The 20,169-nt window shown below is 36.1% G+C and overlaps 4 protein-coding genes and 1 long non-coding RNA gene across 5 annotated transcripts; 3 read left to right on the top strand and 2 right to left on the bottom strand.

Annotated features, from left to right (window-relative positions):
- Positions 1-5: 5 nt before the first annotated feature.
- LOC125210375 (homeobox-leucine zipper protein HDG5-like) lies at positions 6-1,811 on the top strand (the record flags this gene model as incomplete). Its single annotated transcript, XM_048109932.1, has 6 exons — positions 6-74; positions 163-375; positions 464-632; positions 700-968; positions 1,052-1,147; positions 1,227-1,811. Coding segments are annotated over 6 exons (1,176 nt in total), but the record flags the coding sequence as incomplete, so codon positions are not given.
- Positions 1,812-5,641: 3,830 nt separating this feature from the next.
- On the top strand, positions 5,642-7,993 carry LOC125211254 (probable calcium-binding protein CML18). The gene is made up of 2 exons (XM_048110981.1): positions 5,642-6,498; positions 7,617-7,993. The coding sequence occupies exon 1, from the start codon at positions 5,984-5,986 to the stop codon at positions 6,476-6,478; it is 495 nt and encodes a 164-aa protein (XP_047966938.1). The 5' UTR covers positions 5,642-5,983; the 3' UTR covers positions 6,479-6,498; positions 7,617-7,993.
- A 406-nt stretch (positions 7,994-8,399) lies between these two features.
- On the bottom strand, positions 8,400-10,915 carry LOC125215207 (probable methyltransferase PMT18). The gene is made up of 5 exons (XM_048116559.1): positions 10,217-10,915; positions 9,932-10,142; positions 9,578-9,854; positions 8,998-9,468; positions 8,400-8,917 (listed from the first exon to the last, which is right to left on the bottom strand). The coding sequence occupies exons 1-5, from the start codon at positions 10,913-10,915 to the stop codon at positions 8,689-8,691; spliced, it is 1,887 nt and encodes a 628-aa protein (XP_047972516.1). The 3' UTR covers positions 8,400-8,688.
- LOC125215209 lies at positions 9,984-11,139 on the top strand. Its single transcript, XR_007175221.1, has 2 exons — positions 9,984-10,121; positions 10,224-11,139. It is a non-coding gene; the product is annotated as an uncharacterized LOC125215209 (long non-coding RNA).
- Positions 11,140-12,758: 1,619 nt separating this feature from the next.
- On the bottom strand, positions 12,759-14,475 carry LOC125212000. Its single transcript, XM_048112000.1, has 2 exons — positions 14,153-14,475; positions 12,759-13,438 (listed from the first exon to the last, which is right to left on the bottom strand). The coding sequence occupies exons 1-2, from the start codon at positions 14,281-14,283 to the stop codon at positions 13,000-13,002; spliced, it is 570 nt and encodes a 189-aa protein (XP_047967957.1). The 5' UTR covers positions 14,284-14,475; the 3' UTR covers positions 12,759-12,999.
- Between the last annotated feature and the right edge of the window lie 5,694 nt (positions 14,476-20,169).

Here is a 20,169-nt window from a genome sequence, read left to right on the forward strand (position 1 = left end):
TCATTTCCCGAGCTAAAACACTTCAGGTAGTTCACTCAGAGGCTCCTGGACATGTAACTGGTTCTATTCACTTGGTAAGTATTAATCTAATCTTGACAAAGATTTAACACAAATGAATTAAAATCGTAATTATGAGATTAACATTCAATCAATTAATGGCAGATGTATGCTGAGCTGCAAGTTCTTTCTCCCTTAGTTCCAACACGAGAGGCTCATTTCCTCCGGTACTGCCAGCACAACGCAGAAGAGGGAACGTGGGCTATAGTCGATTTCCCAATGGACGGCTTCCACAATGATTACTCTCCATCCTTTCCTTACTACAAGAGGCGCCCTTCTGGATGCATCATTCAGGACATGCCTAATGGATACTCAACGGTAATTGCCTATTCATTTACACATCACATTAATGTACGCATTAAATAATTGCACCACGTTTAACATGAGTATTTTATGTTCTTTTCAGGTAACTTGGGTGGAGCATGCTGAGGTTGAAGATGGGCAGATCAATAATGTCTTCAGCAGTCTAGTCAGCAGTGGTGAGGCTTTTGGGGCGCAGCGGTGGCTCGCTGTTCTGCAGCGGCAGTGCGAGAGGCTTGCCAGCCTCATGGCCAGAAACATATCTGATCTTGGAGGTATAACAATTTTTACTTTAAGATGAAAAGATGGAATAAATTTCTAACTAATGGTAATACATGACAGTGATCCCATCGCCTGAAGCACGAAAAAGTGTGATGAATCTTGCGCAGAGGATGATTCGGACATTCTGCCTCAACATAAGCACTTGTTATGGCCAATCTTGGACAGCCCTTTCTGAATCTGCTGATGATACTGTTCGGATCACTACCAGGAGAGTCACCGACCCCGGCCAGCCTAACGGCTTGATCCTCAGCGCCGTCTCCACTACTTGGCTGCCCTTTCAACACAAAGAGGTTTTCGATTTCTTGAGAGACGAACGCTCCAGAGCTCAGGTTCCATTTTCTACATATTTTTTTTCCAATTCTGCTCATTTTGTGCATATAAATAATTAATTAGTTATGAACTTGTTTAACAGATCGATGTACTCTCAAATGGGAATTCACTGAATGAAGTAGCTCACATTGCCAATGGCTCCAATCCAGGAAACTGCATTTCTCTTCTTCGCATCAATGTAGGTCCACCATTTGATTTTATTAGTTAGGGTTTTTATGAATTCTCTTTTTTAAAATTGTGATTATACATATATATAGGTTGCAAGCAACTCATCACAAAGTGTGGAGCTGGTGCTGCAAGAGAGCTGCTGGGATGATTCAGGGAGCTTAGTAGCGTACGCGACAGTGGACGTGGATGCGATCCAGATGGTGATGAACGGCGAGGATCCATCGTGCATCCCGGTCTTACCAATGGGGTTCGTCATCGTCCCAAGCACTGACAGCAACAATGAATCAGGATGCCTCCTCACAGTGTGCCTCCAAGTTCTGGCAAGCACAATGCATAACGCAAAGCTCAATCTCTCAAGCGTCACGGCTATCAACCACCACCTCTGCAACATTGTGCAGCAGATCACCACCCTTCTCAATGCCGACGCCCCCTCCGCCGAATTAAATTAATTTGTCTTCTGGTTTTAGACATTAACTAATTGTTGCAGTGAATTAAAATTAGGGTTAGAGTGAGTAGGAAAATAGGTGTCAAGAGCGCACCATATAAGATGCGGCTCCTTGCTACTTGGTAAGGCTCATAGTTGATGGCCTCACCACATAGCAAGGGTTGCTTGGTTCGGGTATTGACTTCCTCTTATTCATTTATATCAATATCAATATCAATATCAATATTAATATAAGCGTTTCTTCTCAAATTACTATCCACCATTACTTTGCATGGTTAAATTATTTTTAGTGATAATATTAGTGCTACTCATGGAATATTTTATAATTAAACTAAACGCATAAATTTAATACTAATTGAGAATCAAATTACCTCCTCATCTTCTTATAACCAAATCAAATACTCCATCCGTTCCATAGTAATTGAGACATTTCTTTTCGACACAGAGATTAAGAAAAATTGTGTTAGGTGAGTTAATAAAGGGAGAGTAAAATGGAAAATGAAAAAGGTAGAGAGATGAAGAGAGAATAAAGTAAGAAAGAGTAAAGTAAGTGTGGAAAATGTTTTGACTTTTACTAAAAAGAGAAATGACTCTATTGCTATGGAACGTACCAAAATGGCAAAATGACTCTATTACTATGGAACGGAGGGAGTAATAAAAATTTCAAAATTGAAAATCAGTTTTTTTTTTCCATAGCACAATTTTTACCAAATAAAAAGCTCTAGCAATATCAAATTTTCATTTTAAAAATAATTCAACCTCAACTTGGCGTTATTTTTTATTTGTTTGGCATTAACGAAAATTCGAATTTACACGTATTTTCACATCAAGACACATTTATGATTTAGGCGCAGAGTAAATCACATGAAGATAAACTGCATATAAGATAAGCAAATTCAAGTTTGTTGATGGAAAATTAGATCTTTAAAATTTACTAGTATTATTTTGAAGATGGACTGATATAAATGGCACATGAAAGGGAGGGGAGCATCCTTTTTTCTTTATTGTGTCCCATTACTTTTCCTAGCAATGTACAGTTTGCATTTTGCAGTTTGGACCATATGTAGTTTATGAGGGAGGTTTCAAATTTTGAATTTCCCATTTTTGCGTGAAGAAACTGTATACCCCAAATTAAGAGAACGATTTTAGAGAAAAGGGAAGAAAAATTGTAAATTAAAATTTGTATATACTCATTTAAAGTATCTCCCAAACATATGTAGGGTACTAGGTTAAATTACAACTTTAATTGGTAGTATTTAATTAGAGCACCACCTTACTTTTATGTTAATTTGTCGTTAAATAGTGTGTGAAATTTAATTTTGGCATTTTATGTGTAAACATTGTTGCACACATTGAACCGTACGTATCTTGTTCAAAGTCCAAATTTGCCTTAACTATGCTTGAGTTGGTTAACTAATTAAACATGGAGTACTATGTTACAATTTCAGAGTTGTTGAAGATTTTACAAAATTCAAAGTTGCTAATTTAGCATCAATTTTCGTCATTTTGAAAATTAAAATAGAATCAATTAAAAGACTGAAGTTTACAGTTGCCATACTCTTAATTAAGACCGATCTTTATGCTTAATTTCCCCGAGTTTAGATAAATGAGCATGAACTAACTATATATAATTAATAAAAATTACTACATACTACTAATGAATACAAAAGACGAACACAATTAGGTATTGGAGTATGTGTTATTTTGATATTTAAAATAATTCGATCATGTTATTCGAGGATTGAACGATCGATATCTTAGATAGAAACATTGAAATCTAAATATGTTGGACGAATATAATTTTGTTTTCTTTATCTAAAATATCGTTAGACTATATTAGTCCTAATATAAAATGTAATTATTAAAAAAAATTAAGGACACTATGTCATAGATTAGACATTATGTTATTAATTATTTTCCATTAAGAAATTGTTGATACTAATAAACACAAAATCGAAACGGATCTCACCAGATATATGCAGATTCGCAAAAAGATGTTAATATTCCATTTTTGTTGTAGTGATGCAACTCATATATACTTAGTGTCCGTTTGCTAAAATGGATAATTATTCTATTGTAGAGTTATCTAAGCTAAAATGTGTATTGTTGTATTTCTTATGAACAAATTTACGGCAAAATTCAAAGAACTTTCCTAGAGAGTAGTACTCCATAATTTACAGACTTGACTTTATGGACCAAAAAGACCTAATCAAAATATTGAATTAGATCAATCCACACGCAATCACTTGTTGACTTATGAAATTCATCGAAGTCATTAGGTCAATGGAGAAGTCTACTCAACTGTTTAATGGTATTGTACCTTTGTATGATATGGTGGACGAATCATATGCTGATAATCATAAATACTAAATAATGAAAAAAATTCATTTTGTTTACTGAAAATTAAAAGATTCAATTGTATACGATTTTATTTAAATACATAGAGAGCGAAAAATGATCCACGTCGGTTTTTCGATCCTGAAAAATCAGATTCGAGAAACTTTCAAGACTTTTGCTAAAAATTAATTAGACTGAAAAAACGCAAGCATTTAAACGTTAAAATATTTTCTAGAATTTCGGGAACAAGAATGCAACTCTTTGAACTTCGGAACATTCTTGGAAATTTGGAACTGTATGGAGTATATGAGTTCTCCACAAAGTCAAAAGGAAACGAAGACCCATATTAATTGGAACTTTATTATAAAAAAACTTTTCAATTTTGATAGTAATAATATTTGTTAATATTTTAGTTACAACTTACAAACATACAACATTATTAAGCACATTAATTAGATGACTCGAACTCTAAATTTATTGGTTGGAGATTACTCATTTGTGATTTAACCAATAGAAACATCTTAAGAACTTGCACACTTAATCAAGATAAGAATTAGGTACTACTTACAAATTTATGAATAAAAATAAGAATTATTGATATTTTCTTACTCAAGGTAGCGTGAATGATTTAATAAAAATGACGGTCAAATTTAGAGAGATTTGGATGACTGAAAAGATGAACATTTATTGCTAGTCTCCCCAAATCTACGTTCAAACCGAATTTTGAGCAATATTGCAAATATTAACATTAAGCAATTTTTGCATAATACATGTTACTAACACTTAATATTGATTGATGAATTACTGATGGAACAGTGTATGTGTGAGTTGGTCAAACGGTAAAGATGTTAATACTTGAGGGAAAAAAAAGGGAATACTGATGAAACCATCTAATAGCAAATTTATTCCTTCTCTATTTTCAATTTTATTTTCACATAAAGCAATGTTCAAATCCAAAGATGAAACCATGAATTTGAGGCAAAGATGAAAGATAAAAAATGAAAATGCTTTATACTAAGTGCTAGTTATCATAACTTTCAGAAATAGTGTACTCCTATTAAAGTTTGACAATCATGTGATGTAACTATAAAAAGTTTGTTTAATTAGAGTTTTCGGATTAAAGCATATCTTTTTAAAGTATGATTTGTTTTTTCACCGAATTCTCTCCTATTTTTGTTTGATTTATTTAATTTTGTAGTTGGATTGATACGGCTAGTCGTTATATAGGAAGCATAAATATTGAATAAAGGCAAAAAGTGGGTACCCATTTCATGATTAGAAGGTGGGGATTGGTTGGATCACAAATTAAAATAAAGTATTGCGGTTGACTATGTATATGAATATGACGTGCCCTCCTTCACGCAATTCCCGCCAATCAAACACTTTATACATACCATTAATTAATATTTGTATAATTTCCTTTAAAAAACTCATTAACCATTTAACAACAAATCCAATTGTGAAATTCTAATCCCATATCCATATGTGATTAAATGAATTCAGAGAGTAAGCTGTGACTAATAAATTACTAATTGCCTTGATCAAATTATTAGAGTAAAGGATCATCCAAAATCAAACTTGGTCAATCTTGTTGCCGCAATTGACTTCTTCAAATTCTAGATAAATTATTAGTAACAATGATTAAGGCTTATTCTTTGTATCAGCACCTAATTAAATAGGAGTAGTGACAATCTAACAACAACATCTAGATGAAATAAATAAGTGAGTATAGAAAAAAGAATTAAATGTATCTACTACGTGACAAATCAAAACGGCATTTACAAATAAATAAATAAAAGTTGAAAATAGATCCGATTTATCAGCTTGGTTGCCAGCAATTCGGAAAGTGGTGGATCATTAACAGAAGCGAAAGGGAGAGGAAAAATTATGCGTTGTGGAAGAAGATAATTGAGTGTTGCGAGTTTGTTGGATCAGCTGCTGCATCAACAACAGCGGAGATCGACAATTCACGCACCATCATTTTTCCCAACCCTAATTCGCCTCTTTTTTAATTCAACCAACATTTCCTTTTTTTTTTTGTTTTTTGGAGGGAAAATCGTAGAGATGAACGCTAAAGCGCCGGCCGTCAAATTGGACGATGAGCAGCTGGCGGAGCTGCGGGAGATATTCCGCTCCTTCGACCGGAACAACGACGGCAGCCTCACGGAGCTGGAGCTCGGCTCGCTCCTGCGCTCGCTCGGATTGAAGCCGAGCCCCGATCAGATCGACGCGCTGATTCAGAAGGCCGACACCAACAACAACGGATTGGTGGAGTTTTCGGAGTTCGTCGCGCTGGTGGCGCCGGAGCTCCTGTCGGCTAAGTCGCCTTACACGGAGGAGCAGCTCAGCCACCTCTTCAAGATGTTTGATCGGGATGGGAACGGTTACATCACCGCGGCGGAGCTCGCGCACTCCATGGCCAAGCTCGGCCACGCGCTCACGGCGGAGGAGCTCACCGGGATGATCAGCGAGGCCGACACCGACGGCGACGGCAGGATCAGTTTTCAGGAGTTCTCGCAGGCGATCACATCCGCCGCATTTGATAATTCTTGGGCTTGATTCGATTTTGTCTCGTTCAGGTATGAATCGCACAAACCTCTCTGTATAAGAAATTTTCTTTGGAGACACCATCAATTTGTTGTACATTGCCTTAGGGTTGAAAGAGAGTGCTCTAGTAAGAGTGTTTATTTTGGGGGAAATTAATGGCATCTTCAAATTTTATAAGTGGAGATTCTGCGTTTGTGATTGGCATTTCACTGTGTATGTGCATTCTGACCTTTTTAACATTTTTGTGTTGAAAAAGAAGATTCAAATTGTTGAAAATTGATAGGACAGCTTTAGTTGCTGGAGTACTGTTTTATGTTGCAGGAATTCTACGGGAGAGCCCTTGGTATATTCTTGTCGGTGATCATCGTTTGTGTTCAATTTGGGTGGCGGAGATGGGGGAAGGGGGTAACTGATTTCATACAGTGATAGTGAGTAGAATTGGTTTTCCTTTAAAGTTTAGTAGGAAAATATGTACAAGTATCTGCAGCCCTTGCCGAACAATGGACCAACGGTCGACTGCGGTTATATAATGGCTGATGAGATAAGCAAAATAGTAGAAAATGAATGGCCTGGTTGTCCATATGGACAGTGCAGGGCATAATGAAGATCAACCAATTCTAGTTTAGTCCTTTGCATTCATGTATAGCTGAATCTAGCATTACCTTTGCTAAAAATCTTATAGCTCACTCTCATTAGATTGTTTGGCTTTAGCATATGTTGTAATTTACCATGAATGTCCAAAAAATCTGTAGGTGTGATCTATGATTCTACCCTTTCACACCTCTAACTATATTATGTCAAAAAGATGTCCAGAAAGAATGTTCAAGAACATGATAGCACAGTTGTGACGTGTAAATATTTTCATACAAAGGCATCTGCTGAGAGTACCCTAGCTTGCTGTGGTAGGGAGTGGAAGGGGATGGGACGAGGGAAATGCTTCATGTGGTAAACCTAAGTGTGAATACTACAGCTGCTGCAATTCAGAATATTGGAAAAATATAGTAGTAGTTCATATGCATCTCATTTCTAGTTACTAATATGATGCATGAAATTATGCTTTCATCTTTAGTTAAGCTCTGTTTTCCCTCTGGTTTTATTCAATTTCAAGCTATACTGATTTTTTTTTTGTTCAATCTGTGTTGTGCAACAGGTTCGGAGGAATTTGTGGTAGAAGAGTAGGTTTATCCTGGATATGTGACTAGGTACATGATCAAATGTTCAGACATACATATATACATATATATCTCGTCTGAGTTGTCGGTAAACGACAACGTGCAGCAGGTCTCATCGTTGGTTTCATGTAGCTTATGAATGATTTTGGTTTGATTTTTGCTGCGCTAGTATCTGGTGTTTTAGCTCAAACCCAGGAGCTCTTGTTTGTTGAAGAACAAGAACCCACACACACACACACACAACTACCACTATTGTTTCCATACTTTGATTTTCCTTTACTAGAAATGACAAATGTGATTGCTTCCTATCTACTTTGGGCATATATGTAATCGAGGGTCATGGCTTATTTTGCAATTATGAACAATACATAAATAAAGATCCACCGTTAATAGACAAAGCTAAATTGGTTAGTACTAATAAGAATGAATACCAAATGAGGAGTATTTATCAGATGTAATGAATTAAATGATATTTATACCACGTTAAAAGTCATGCAAAGTTATGTCATACTACTACTTATTTCCGTTACGCTATACAGATAGTATATTATTCTTAACACAAGGGGTTGACAGAACAATTTTGACTCACAGAGACTAAATTAATAGCCTCAAATGGTTCCATTTTGTTACTATATTCTTATAGAATGGTAGATCTTTGCTTGATAAACTGAACTGATGATAAAATTGTAAGTAGCAATCTACTATGATTACTTATACGCTGGTCGATAATTGAAAATCACACAATTCTTGCCAATCAGAAAAAATGAATTTATGAATCTTCCGATATCAAAGTAAAATTTTAGATGAATCATAGTACTACTACTAATATTAAAGCAATAATCGGTCATTACTCTGAAAACTAATTTTAACTACTACTCCTATATGATTAGTGGTAGCATACTTCAAAATGTAGCTAACTGCCAAAACTTGTGACTACACAAATTATTGACACCACGAAATCAAGCACAACTTGTCAACATCCAACTACAGCATTTTGAGTAGAAAACTCCCATCCCAAAATAACAAAACAGATTTTTCATCTTCCGAAGATCATAGAGCTTTTTGCTTGGAATCAGCAGTCCAATAATTCTTGGTGGCAACAAGAATCTTCTCCGTATAAAACGGCCCCGTTTCATGATCCACAATCTTGCTCTGCCATCTCATTCCATCAGCTATGCTCTTCACCTTCACCAACACCTCCACCACATCTCTAAATATCACCGTCCCCTCCGGCCTCAATATCCTATCCATCTCCAGCAATATGTACCTTATATCACACCTTCAACACCAACATAACACAACACACTATAAGAACACACATAACATTGCTATATGTATCTATCTATGACGATTCCTTACTTGTCCTGATAAGCGCTGAACACGCCCCCCGCGTGGATGAGATCGTACGTCCTCGGATACGTCGAGAACGCCTCGCACCAGTCCTGGTACGTCCCGATGAACCCCCGCTCCTTGATCACCCCCAGCGTGTCGGGCTGCTCCGTCCCCATGGGAACAACATTCATCACCCACACCGGGTACTTCATCACGGCCGCCGCAAACCCCCCCAGGTGGGCGTTCATGTCCATCACGTTCCGGTACATCCCCTGCGACAGCTTGCCAACCAGCCGCTTGTAGTACTCCACCCGGTCCTTCCACATCTTGTTGTCCTCCTCGAACGTCTTGGCCGTCACGCCCGGGACTGATCCGCTGCTGATCCTTGGTGGGACCGAGAATGCGCGCTCGGGCCACTTCTTCACCGCGCCCCCGGCCACTTCCTCTGCGTCACGCGTCTCGGGAAGCGGTGTCACGCAAGTTTCCATGTCCTTGTACCTTATATCCATACACATCAAATGAACCATCACTAAAGCAAAATGCCTACTACTCATCAAAGAGGAGTGTTAGCAAAACAGATCACATTTGAAGGCAGAGATGCATATACCAGCCTGCATCAGCATTTCCAGAGCTGCAAATGTTGCGATCCACGCAGTTATTATGATTGAGAGGCTTCTGCCAGATAGCGAGATCGCCCTTCTCCACTACTTTCTTCCAACACAGCTGCGCGGCTACATCCTCGATCGAGTCTTGTTCTTGCTTCAAATCTTCCTGAGTTCTCTCCCAACCTTTCCAGTATTTCTTCCAGTTAATGGGAGGACCCGAGAGGATCCAGTAGCCACCGGGCCGTAACACCCTATCCACTTCCATCAGATACATTCCATCTACAACAACACAATGTAAGAACAAAGATGCACATTCCTAAATGTTATGAATGATCCATACTCATATCATATGTTACCATATTTGGACCACGGGATCAAGCAACGGGAGCAATGAGCCATGTCGAAAGCCCTAGCTGGATAAGGGAGCCGCTGTGAGCCAAGAACATTGATCATTGCAGGGACGCCTCGTTCCAGTGCAAACCACACCTGTGCTTCGTGCGTGTCTCTCGGAGCAAAAGACATTGCGATTATATCCCTCTTCAGCAGGTAAGCCCCAAAACTAGCAACCTGAAACCAATGTAGATAACTACTTTTTCATATCAATGTAGACCAATACGAAAAAATAAACGACCACCCCTTACCCCGCAGCCTGTATCAAGAGCGGTCCGGATGGATCCGTCCTTGAGGGGGATGAGGGCAGCAATGTCATCAATGTAAGCATCAGCGCCACGCGGGAACATAGTCCCTCCACCTGGGAATCTAAAGCGATCGCCCTCGACTTGGATCCAATTCTGGTTAGCCTTCTCAATGCTGAGCTCCTTGTGAGGGATGTTGCCAATCCACGCGTAGTCCCTGCTCTGCGGCCACTTGAAAGGCGCCTTGTAACGGTCCGGAGCAGGGATGAGGCATCGAAGGAGCTCGTCCTTGGTGGGGCAATGCCTCTCCCGGTACTTGAGCATGTCGCGATCAAACTGCCTCCCCCTCTGGCGATCATTGCACGGGGTGTACTCGCTGTACTTCATGTCGCAGGGGGGGAACGTCTCGGCCTGCTCGGACGTGTTGATGACCAGCTGGTGGTGGCTCTCGAAGTCGAGGGTGTCGGAGACCAAGGGGGAGTCCGACGAGGAGGGGGAGTCGGAGTCCCCCTTGGTGGCCGGGGTGTCGTCGCAGCCGACACGGGACGAGAACTGGGAGCCGGGGGGGGGGACGCTGCGGCCCTGCCAAGCGCCTAAAGCGTAGAAGATGACACAGAGACAACTGACGCCTAAGATGTAAGTGATGCGTTTTCGCCTCATGTTCAGCTGATGAGGCTTTGGGGATCCGTTATACTCCTTCCCCATTTATACCAATCTAGCTCTACACATTACACAACAAAGGCCATATTCTTCTTGTTTAACAAATTATGTTTCTATTTAACCATTTTTAGCAATTTGTTTGCTTCAATTTGTTAATTGAATGGATCTGCAGATAGACATACCTTTGGTCTCCTTCCAGAGTGTTATTGATGAGCTATTGCAGCCCCTATTGCCTATGCATGAACAAAAGGTGAAATTCCATTTATAAATACACCAACATTCTTGAGAAAATGAACCAATTTACTACAACTATTTCCCATTTCCACCACAACACAAGCAAAAAAAATAAGAGAAAAACTAGGAGCTTGAATTCAAAACAATAACAAAGAGGGGAAAAGGAGAGAAAGAAGCAAGAAATGAACGTACAAATGCCTCAAAGTGTGTGTGCGTGTTTCAACGACATACCAAGAAATTAAAAGGGATCTCTGAGGGGCAAACCATAATCATCCATCAATAAAACAAACAGAAATATCATGGACGAAAAAAGGAAAAAAAGAAAAAAGAAAAATGATGGATGAGGAGGATAAATAGAGCAATGTGAGATGCTGTTTCCCGACACAAAATCCTAAATCATCTCCCTGCCCTATGTTGTTTTCTCTTTAATAACCCCTTTGATTCCGGGTCTCCCACTTCCATCTCTGATACATTATTCAATGTTACACTTTTTGCAGTTGCATTTTTTATTTATTCATTCTCTAGAATGGCCTATGTCCGTAATTATCCAATTTAATTTATGTATAAGCATGCATTTTTTAGTTACAATCTTGTATACAACATACTCATACACTCGGTGATAAATTGATCAAATTGATCAAAAATATTAGTAATTGGCATTTATCTCTTCTAACTTCATTTTTACTCAGATAAAATTTGAATAATTTCTTAAAATTCAATAACACAACTTTCGTTTCTGACATAGGTCAATAGATAAAGAAAAAAGGTCAGGAGCGCTTTCCTTATCATCATCCTAAAGGAATCTTCACTTTTTAATATTCAGAGTCTTTGTAAGTTCATTATGAGCTCCTAATATTTTGTTTTCAATCACACAAAAAGATTAATATTTTTAAAGAAACTATGCTCAACCAAACATTTTTTACTATCAATTCAAATTGAAATTAAAAATGAATAAAGTTATAAATTTTCAAACAAAATCTGTATTCAATCTGGAGATGAAAGTGTCTTAAATATGATACTGAAAGAAAAATAGCTGGAATTCAGCAATTGCCACCAAAAAAGGTGTTCGAGTTCTGCAATACAGTATTGGAGTTAAGGGAAAAAGACAAAAGGGTTCAATAATCAGGATATATTGGATTTGGTAGATAAAAAGTTATGAGGCTTAAATGAGGAAAGTTTTATGATATATGTCTTCACTCTTCAGTTTTATACTAGATGTATTTAGTGTGTTGCTAACATATGTGAATTAATTTAGCATTTTAAATTATTATTCTCTCTCTTAATATTTTTTTATTTAGAGAAAATAGTAACCTTTAAATAAGTTTATAACCTTGATCACTTGAAAAATTGTTTAAATCAGTACTCCACTACATATTTTTTTTTTATCCTTGTTACATAACTCTTGAAATTGAAGAAGTGAAGGTCAATTGAACTGATGGAGATGAAATAGTGTGCGTGTAGTTAATGCCAAAGTTGTCGAGTTCGAGTCTACCGTGACAAGGTCTTTAATTTCGGTTCATTTATCAATTAAAAAGAAGAGTGAGGTTAGGATCGGTTCTCATATATCTTTAACAAACTGAGCTCAAAGCCAGCTGGCATTCAGCTCAGTTCGTTCACAAATCACAACCATACTGAAAAATGAGATATAGAAGAGTGCAAAAAGAGGGCCAAGCACAACATGCTTGCCAGTATGATTCAAACAAGATTGTCTAAGAAATGCAAACTTGTTCATCAAGAAGAACAAACAATTCCAGCTAGAGCAAAGCGAATCCTGAACTATCAAGTCCTACCTTATTTATTTACATGGTTAACATTTTCAAGAATTTCTTCCAAGGATTTCATCTTGGCAGTAGCTGGTCAAGTTAAAAGACAGAAACAGTAAAAGTAACAACATATTAGTGATACATACTCCAGTGCCTTATGTCATTCCTAAGCACTTCCCCAGCGCCAAATCTTGTGCGGTCCATGGTGAAAAACTCCAAGCCACCAGCACCATATTGCCTGTACTGGGTATTGTGTCCAATAGGCGTTTTTGGCTTCATGATCATCTCGATGGTAGGGGTTTTAGATAAGATGGATCGAGAAGCAACAAATAGATGTCTGTCTGATTTCTCATGTGTAGATTTTGGGAGTCCTTCTTGATTATTCAACTGCTTTGGCATGTTGCTGTTTGTTTTAGGGGCTGGTGGAGATTGTCCTCTGATCTGAGCTGCAGGCTTCATTTTATCAAGCCACCGCAGAATCCAGTTGCCAAGGTTCCGCCCAACTTCAATATCCCTCTCTTGTACCTTGCGATGAACAGTAAGTGCCGCATCAAACACATTCCGAGTTCGTCTACAATGCAAGTAAACAGAAGAAAAATCTTCAGTCCATAAACCAGATAACAGGTTAAAATGCCAACATCATCTGTGTATGATACATATGACTGCTAGTTCCATAAGTTCAACATCAAAGAACTAAAACATAACACATAAAATAGAGTATTGATGAAGAAAATACTGTCTTTTCAGATTTAGTCATCAGCCACAGACATCTTCAATATTTCTTCAATCTATATGCAGTTACTAGTTAGTATTATTCCTGATTCTTTAGTTACATATCTTCGGATCCAACAATAATAATTTGATCCAAACGCTTCTGCAATTCGCATTTCAATAATTCCCTAATATCCATGATCCAGAGAAGGAACAAGCAAAAATGCAAAGGTCACATTTAACATTGGCTTTATCATTTGGTTTGGGAGCAAGATGCAAGTTTGGAATTTAATTGTGATACTCCCTGCACAAATGATTAACTTCAAACAAATGTTGATGTTGTGCGATATTGGAGCTAAAACAGAATGAATGAAACATCTGAATTTCTTGCTTTCCAGCACACATATCCACAACAAACTTGGATTGCATAAATATACTTTTTGGGATCAGCATCATGTCAAGAGAAACAATGCACAACAATTGGAGAAAATTACACAGAAGATCTCACCAAAATTTTATAAAACGAGAAAATAGAACCGTAAACAATAAATTAATAAATAAACAAGAAAATTACCTATGAAGAAATTGCCTAATCCTAGGGCGTTTAGGGCTGATGAGCTTCCGTTGGATTTTGAGAGCAAGCCTGTAGGTTCGTTTAAGACCCAAAAAGTAGGCCGTTCCCAAAGTAATTTCCCATAGCACCATTTCGCCTCACCACTCCCTCTCTATAGATAGGCGAAGAAGTTATAGAAATTGAAAATGATTCGTTCTGCGCAAGAAATTTGAATCGCTCTATATATGCATCTCGATTGACAGCAATCGGCGGAGAATTTTGTGTATCGTTTAGCGCAAGAAATTTGAAGATGTAGAAGAATAACACACCCAATTTGACATCCATCAACTTCAAATACACCCACCCTTATTAAAATGGGCACATTGATTATTGATCATTTCACCGAATTGGGCTGATCTTGGCCTCACATAAGCCAGAGCTTGGAGCCCAATCCAAGTCCATCACCAAACTAGATTAGGTGTATTTCTGTTAAGTAGTAATTCATCCGTTCCATACGTTCCATAGTAATAAAGTCATTTTGTCATTTAGGTACATTACATAGTAATAGAGTTATTTGCCCGCATGGGCCTAGCGCAGTTGGTTTCGGGGAAGCAATATTGCTACAAGGAGCTGAGTTCGAATTCCACTACTGGCGTGTGGGAGCTTCCATCTCTCAGGCACAAGTGTGAGGCCTTGAGAGATGGGCTCCTGTCAGGACAGTGGGTTGAAGGCCTCCTCTCTAACGGGCCACTGTGTACCCTGATTGATTGAACCCCCTCACAAGAGTTATTTTCATTTTTAGTAAAAGTCAACACATTTTTCCACACCTACTTTACTCTCTCTTACTTTATTCTCTATTCATTTCTTTTACCTTTTTCATTTTCCACTTTAATCTCTATTTACTTAACTCACCTAACACAATTTTTCTTAATCTTCGTGTCGAAAAGAACCGTCTGCATTACTATGGAACGGAGGGAGTACTTCGGATGCAAGATGGGCTGAATTGCTAAAAATGGAGTACTATGTTTTTATAAATTTTTATGTATTCTTTTTAAATATTATAAATTAAAAAATAGTTACACTCAAGGAGTGCGTTATATTGTTAACTATTTAAGTTGTTAACTCTACTAACTCATCAATACAGTGTATTAAAAATGTCAACACGATGACATCAAAATATCAACGCATAATATCAACACATTATATTGAAGTTCAACAAAATTATGTATTGACATTTTAATATCATCGTGTTGACATTTTTAATACACTGTATTTATGATTTAGTAACTTAATAAAGTTAGCAATAAATCACGCCCTTATCAAGTTAGTTATAAGATTTTATAATTGAGTTATATAGTTCATTTATTAGAACGATTTCAAAATTACATAAAATATCAGTACTATCATTATTTATTAAATAAATATTTATCTTTAAATTTATTTAATTACAATTATTTAAAAAAATATATAAAGTATTGACAAATTTTAAAAATAAACGAAGTATATATATTAATATAAAAGTTTAGAATAAACATAGTTAAAATTATGTTAAAACTAGAGAGTCAGTAGTGGGGTGGGTCGGGTCGGGTCAATAACTAGTAGTGTTATCTAACATTTTCTAAGATACACTTGGATATTAATTTATTTCATTTAAATTATCGTTGGTCGGCATTACTAATTATCATATGATTACTCATTAAGGATTAAATTGTGATATTATTTTAGTTGTAGGGAGATGATCATAACTAATTATCACATGATTAACTATATAAAATTAAATTATGAGATATCTTATAAATAAAGTATAATGATATATAATATTTGACAAAATCACCCGTACAAATCACTACAAATTTTTCATGCTCATTATCGGCCACCCGTTCTAAAGTCTGATGCATATAATATTAGAGCATTCGCAGACCGCAGCGGTGCTCACTGGGACGGACGCCGTCCGTGCCGCTAGCGCGGCAACACATTGTCCGCCGCTGCGCTTTCGCCACTGGCACGGCGCTGCTCGATGCATCGAGCACGTTCGTGCCGCTAAGCAGGCGACGTGGTGCGTTTCTATTCGTCAACGGATTATCCGTTGGATTTTTTTTTAAAAAAAAAATCGAAAATAATATCAAATATTAAAAAAAATAATTTTAGATTCCCAAAAATATAGCCGTTTTATTACCGTTTTTTGAATTTTTTTTAAATTTTAATCCCAAAATTATCTATCTATAAATACACACATTCATCATTCATTTTTCACATCAAGTTATCTCTTATTCATAACTATGTAACTTTTAATTTCTAGGATTTAAATTATGTAATTTTTAATTTTTAGGACTTTAATTATGTACTCCCTCCGTCCCGAAGTATTAGACTCACTTCTTTTGGGCATATGATTTAAGGAATTGATATTTAAATAGTTAAAGTGGAGAGAGTAAAGTATGAGAGAGGGAAAAAGTAGGGGAGAGAAGAGAGAAAAAAGTAGGTGGAGAATAAAATAAGATAGATGCTTTTTGCTAAAAAAGGAAATGAGTCTAATATGTTGGGACATCCCAAAAAGGAAAGTTGGTCTAATACCTTGGGACGGAGGGAGTACTATTTAATTTTTAGTAATTTGTAATAGTTATCTGGGTATTTTTAATACATTTTAATATTGTGAAAATGTTTTTATTTAAATTGAATAATAGAATGGTGGGATCCTTGAGTATGTCCTTACGGAAGAGCAAAGATGTTGGTGTTGTGCTATTGGAGAAGAGTAGGGAGTAAAAAATAAATAAAAGTGGATCCGAGCCTTGTTGCTGTTTTGCCAAATAGCATGGACGTGGATACTCTTATAATTTGACAATGAAAGCACTACTGAAAAGTCAACGTTAAGCCAAGAAGTATTATTTTGTTCATTCACTCGCACACATGTACATATATTTAAGAAAATTATCAATTTCATGTAGTTAAATTTAGTTCTTACATCATGAAGTCATGGTTTATACTTTGAATCTCATGGAAATATGTTACGGAACGTTCTCCGGCAAGGCTGGGAGAGAAGGATGTGCTTCGAGAGGGAGACATGGATGCCGACACAACGGAGCAGCAGGAGCAGCCGCAGATGGAGCCCGCGAGGTGCGAGCGGTCAGCCCGGCGACAAGCCAAAAGGCCGTCGCGCTATGCGGATTTTGTAACTCGATAGAGAGATGGTTAGTTTTTTCTTGAGTTTTTTAATTATTGTTTTCTTTTAAAAACAGAGAATTTTTATTTAATTATTTGTTGGTGTTCGTTAAGCTCATTTCCGGTTTTTTTTGTTGATTCTTTCACGGATCGTAGGTCGAATCAACCCTAGGGTCCTTAGTATAAACACGTGTATATATATTTTATTTCCCATCTCAAGAAATAAAATATTTTCCACGCAGCTCTTATTTTCCTTGTGCAAAACGCACAAACCCTAGTTTCGACGACGGAGTGATCGACGGGCAACAGCTCCCGCAACGTTCGCCACGAATACTCAACGTTGAGGAACTTTTTCCTTAACAAGTGGTGCTTTCATTATCGTAAAATATATTCTTTATTCATCATCTTTCATAATGAATTTATCATGTTTCACCCAGAATTCATGATGTATTCATATATAATTCGTGATTCTATTTCAAAATTGATTTGTAACCTATTATATGTATAGTTGTACTTGAATATAAACAAAATCTTAATGCATAGTATAAATTTTAGGATTGTAATATCAAACACCTAGAATAGATAATTTAGTTAATAAGAATAGTAAAAAGTGGAGAAGTAATTAGATCAATTAGTAATACACAACTCTATATAAATCAATCAAATACATAAACCAATCACAATAATGGCTTGATTATCACAATATTTGGCTTAATTCAAAGAATTTGCATAAATTCAGTATCATACAGAAGTAAATTTAATGTTAGTATATTTTTCATAAAACACGATATTAAAATATATGTTTGACCGCAATTGTTTGATGGATTATTGGTTCGAATAAATTTTCATATATACTAACATCTTAATTTCTCCGTGGCCGCAAATATATATCTTCAGCAATTTAACTTTTAGACTACCATCACAGCCAAAAAAATTGTTTGTGGACTAGGTCAACCACTATGCAAATCTATGAGACATTTTAGGGATAAATTTTTTTTGAAACAATGATCAATATTATGTGAAAAGTGACAACCTCATTTCAATTTGTTGTAAAATTAACGATTACTTCTCTCTCTTTTTTTATTTTTATTTTATTACAACCAAAGTCAATGGTTACTCTCGGGATTTTTTTTTATTACGGATAAATCTAGTATAATCGAATATAAATTCTTTATATTATACAAACTCCAAACTATGATTTGGATTGTTAGAAAATGTCAACAGATATAAAATTACAGCAATAAAAAATATCAACCCAATGTCAACAATTGATGTTGTGTCGACATTGTGTTACATTTTTTTAAATATAATTATTATTGTGGGATGAAAAGAGTACAGGTATATCTCCCGAGTACACACTTGTAGTACTATTACTTTCTTTTTTGTCCCTATGAACTTGACACATCAAACGTTGTTTTAAGCGAAAATATCTAAAACGAGAGAAGCTGTTAATTTAGTATACATGGAATTGTTGTGACACTATTATGGTACTCCACATTATAAATTAATGTCCAACCGGTAAAATCAGTGGAAAATTAAGACATCGAATCAAATAATTGTAACTTTGTGTACATTATAAAAAAAGTATGAAAATTAGGCGCATTTTATGTGGAGTCACATGGCGTCATTTAATTTGACTATGATTTCGTCCATTGATCCCCACACTAATAAAAGTAAGTTATACTCTATTGCATTGCATTCACTAGTGTAGTGCCATTGTCAATTAATTTAGCTTCGATCATAAGCTAAGGAACTTCATAGATGGGACCTCGTTTTACTTTTCTTGATTACGCCTCTTTTTGTTCTTAAAAGGGAGAGAGAGAAAAAAAACAGTTCATATTCTCGGATATCACACATTGTAGGAGAATATATTTTAAAGTGAAAATTTTGTATACACTCAAACATAGGGTGCAAGAGTTATAATTGTACTCAAAACTAGAATATTATTGTAGATGTATTGTCAATGGTATTTGTGCTGCATTAGCATCACTTATAATACTCCTATATATCTCATATTGAAGAAAATCCGGTATAAAAATATTGGATGAAAAAAGTAAGTAAAATTTGAAGAATACAAAGACAAGAAATATGTGAATCAGCCAAACCTACTTTCAGTAATTTAGAGCACGCCAAATAAAAGCTCATTTCGTTGAAAGATGTTCGGTAAAGTAAATAAAAATGAAGTTGACTTTACAAAGCTTTTAATCCATCTTCATTTAGCTAATACTAATTCGGTATTTAATCTTTAATTTTATGTGTGTGTTCTGATATTTTTGTGATAGATGCTAGTATACGAAAATAGGGATAGCAAAGGAGTACTAGTACTATATCAAAATTCTTGTGAAAAATACTCCATCAAGATCTCAAAGGAGTAAAAAAACTAAAAATAGAAGCTAAGTAAATAAATGAGCTTGAATCAATAATGAATATATAATCTTATTTAGTTGGGCCTCGCCTCCACTAATTAACTACGAGTAATTTTACATATTGGGGTAGACTTGCAACTTTATAATGATTTACATCTAATTTACATTTAATTTATTATGAATTCACCAGAACTTTAGAAAAGATTATAAATTATATACTCAATCCGTCCCCTAAAAATATTTGCACTTTTCATTTTCGTCTGTCCCACAAAAATATGTGCATTCAATTTTCAGAAAGTTATATCAATTTAACAATGTAAGTCTAAGTACCCACTAACAATACTTTAACTACTAATTTCCTCTTTTCTCTTATTTTACCATACCATTCTTACTACTTTATCAATTTTGTCTTAATTCTCTTGCCATGTAATTTTTATGGGACGGTGGAGTAGTGTATTAGTATGTGGTGAATTAAATTTAAGCTAACCGATGGTTAATTATGAATGACCGAATTCC

The sequence above is a fragment of the Salvia hispanica genome, chromosome 3, assembly GCF_023119035.1.
Source record: "Salvia hispanica cultivar TCC Black 2014 chromosome 3, UniMelb_Shisp_WGS_1.0, whole genome shotgun sequence".
Taxonomy (NCBI): domain Eukaryota; kingdom Viridiplantae; phylum Streptophyta; class Magnoliopsida; order Lamiales; family Lamiaceae; genus Salvia; species Salvia hispanica.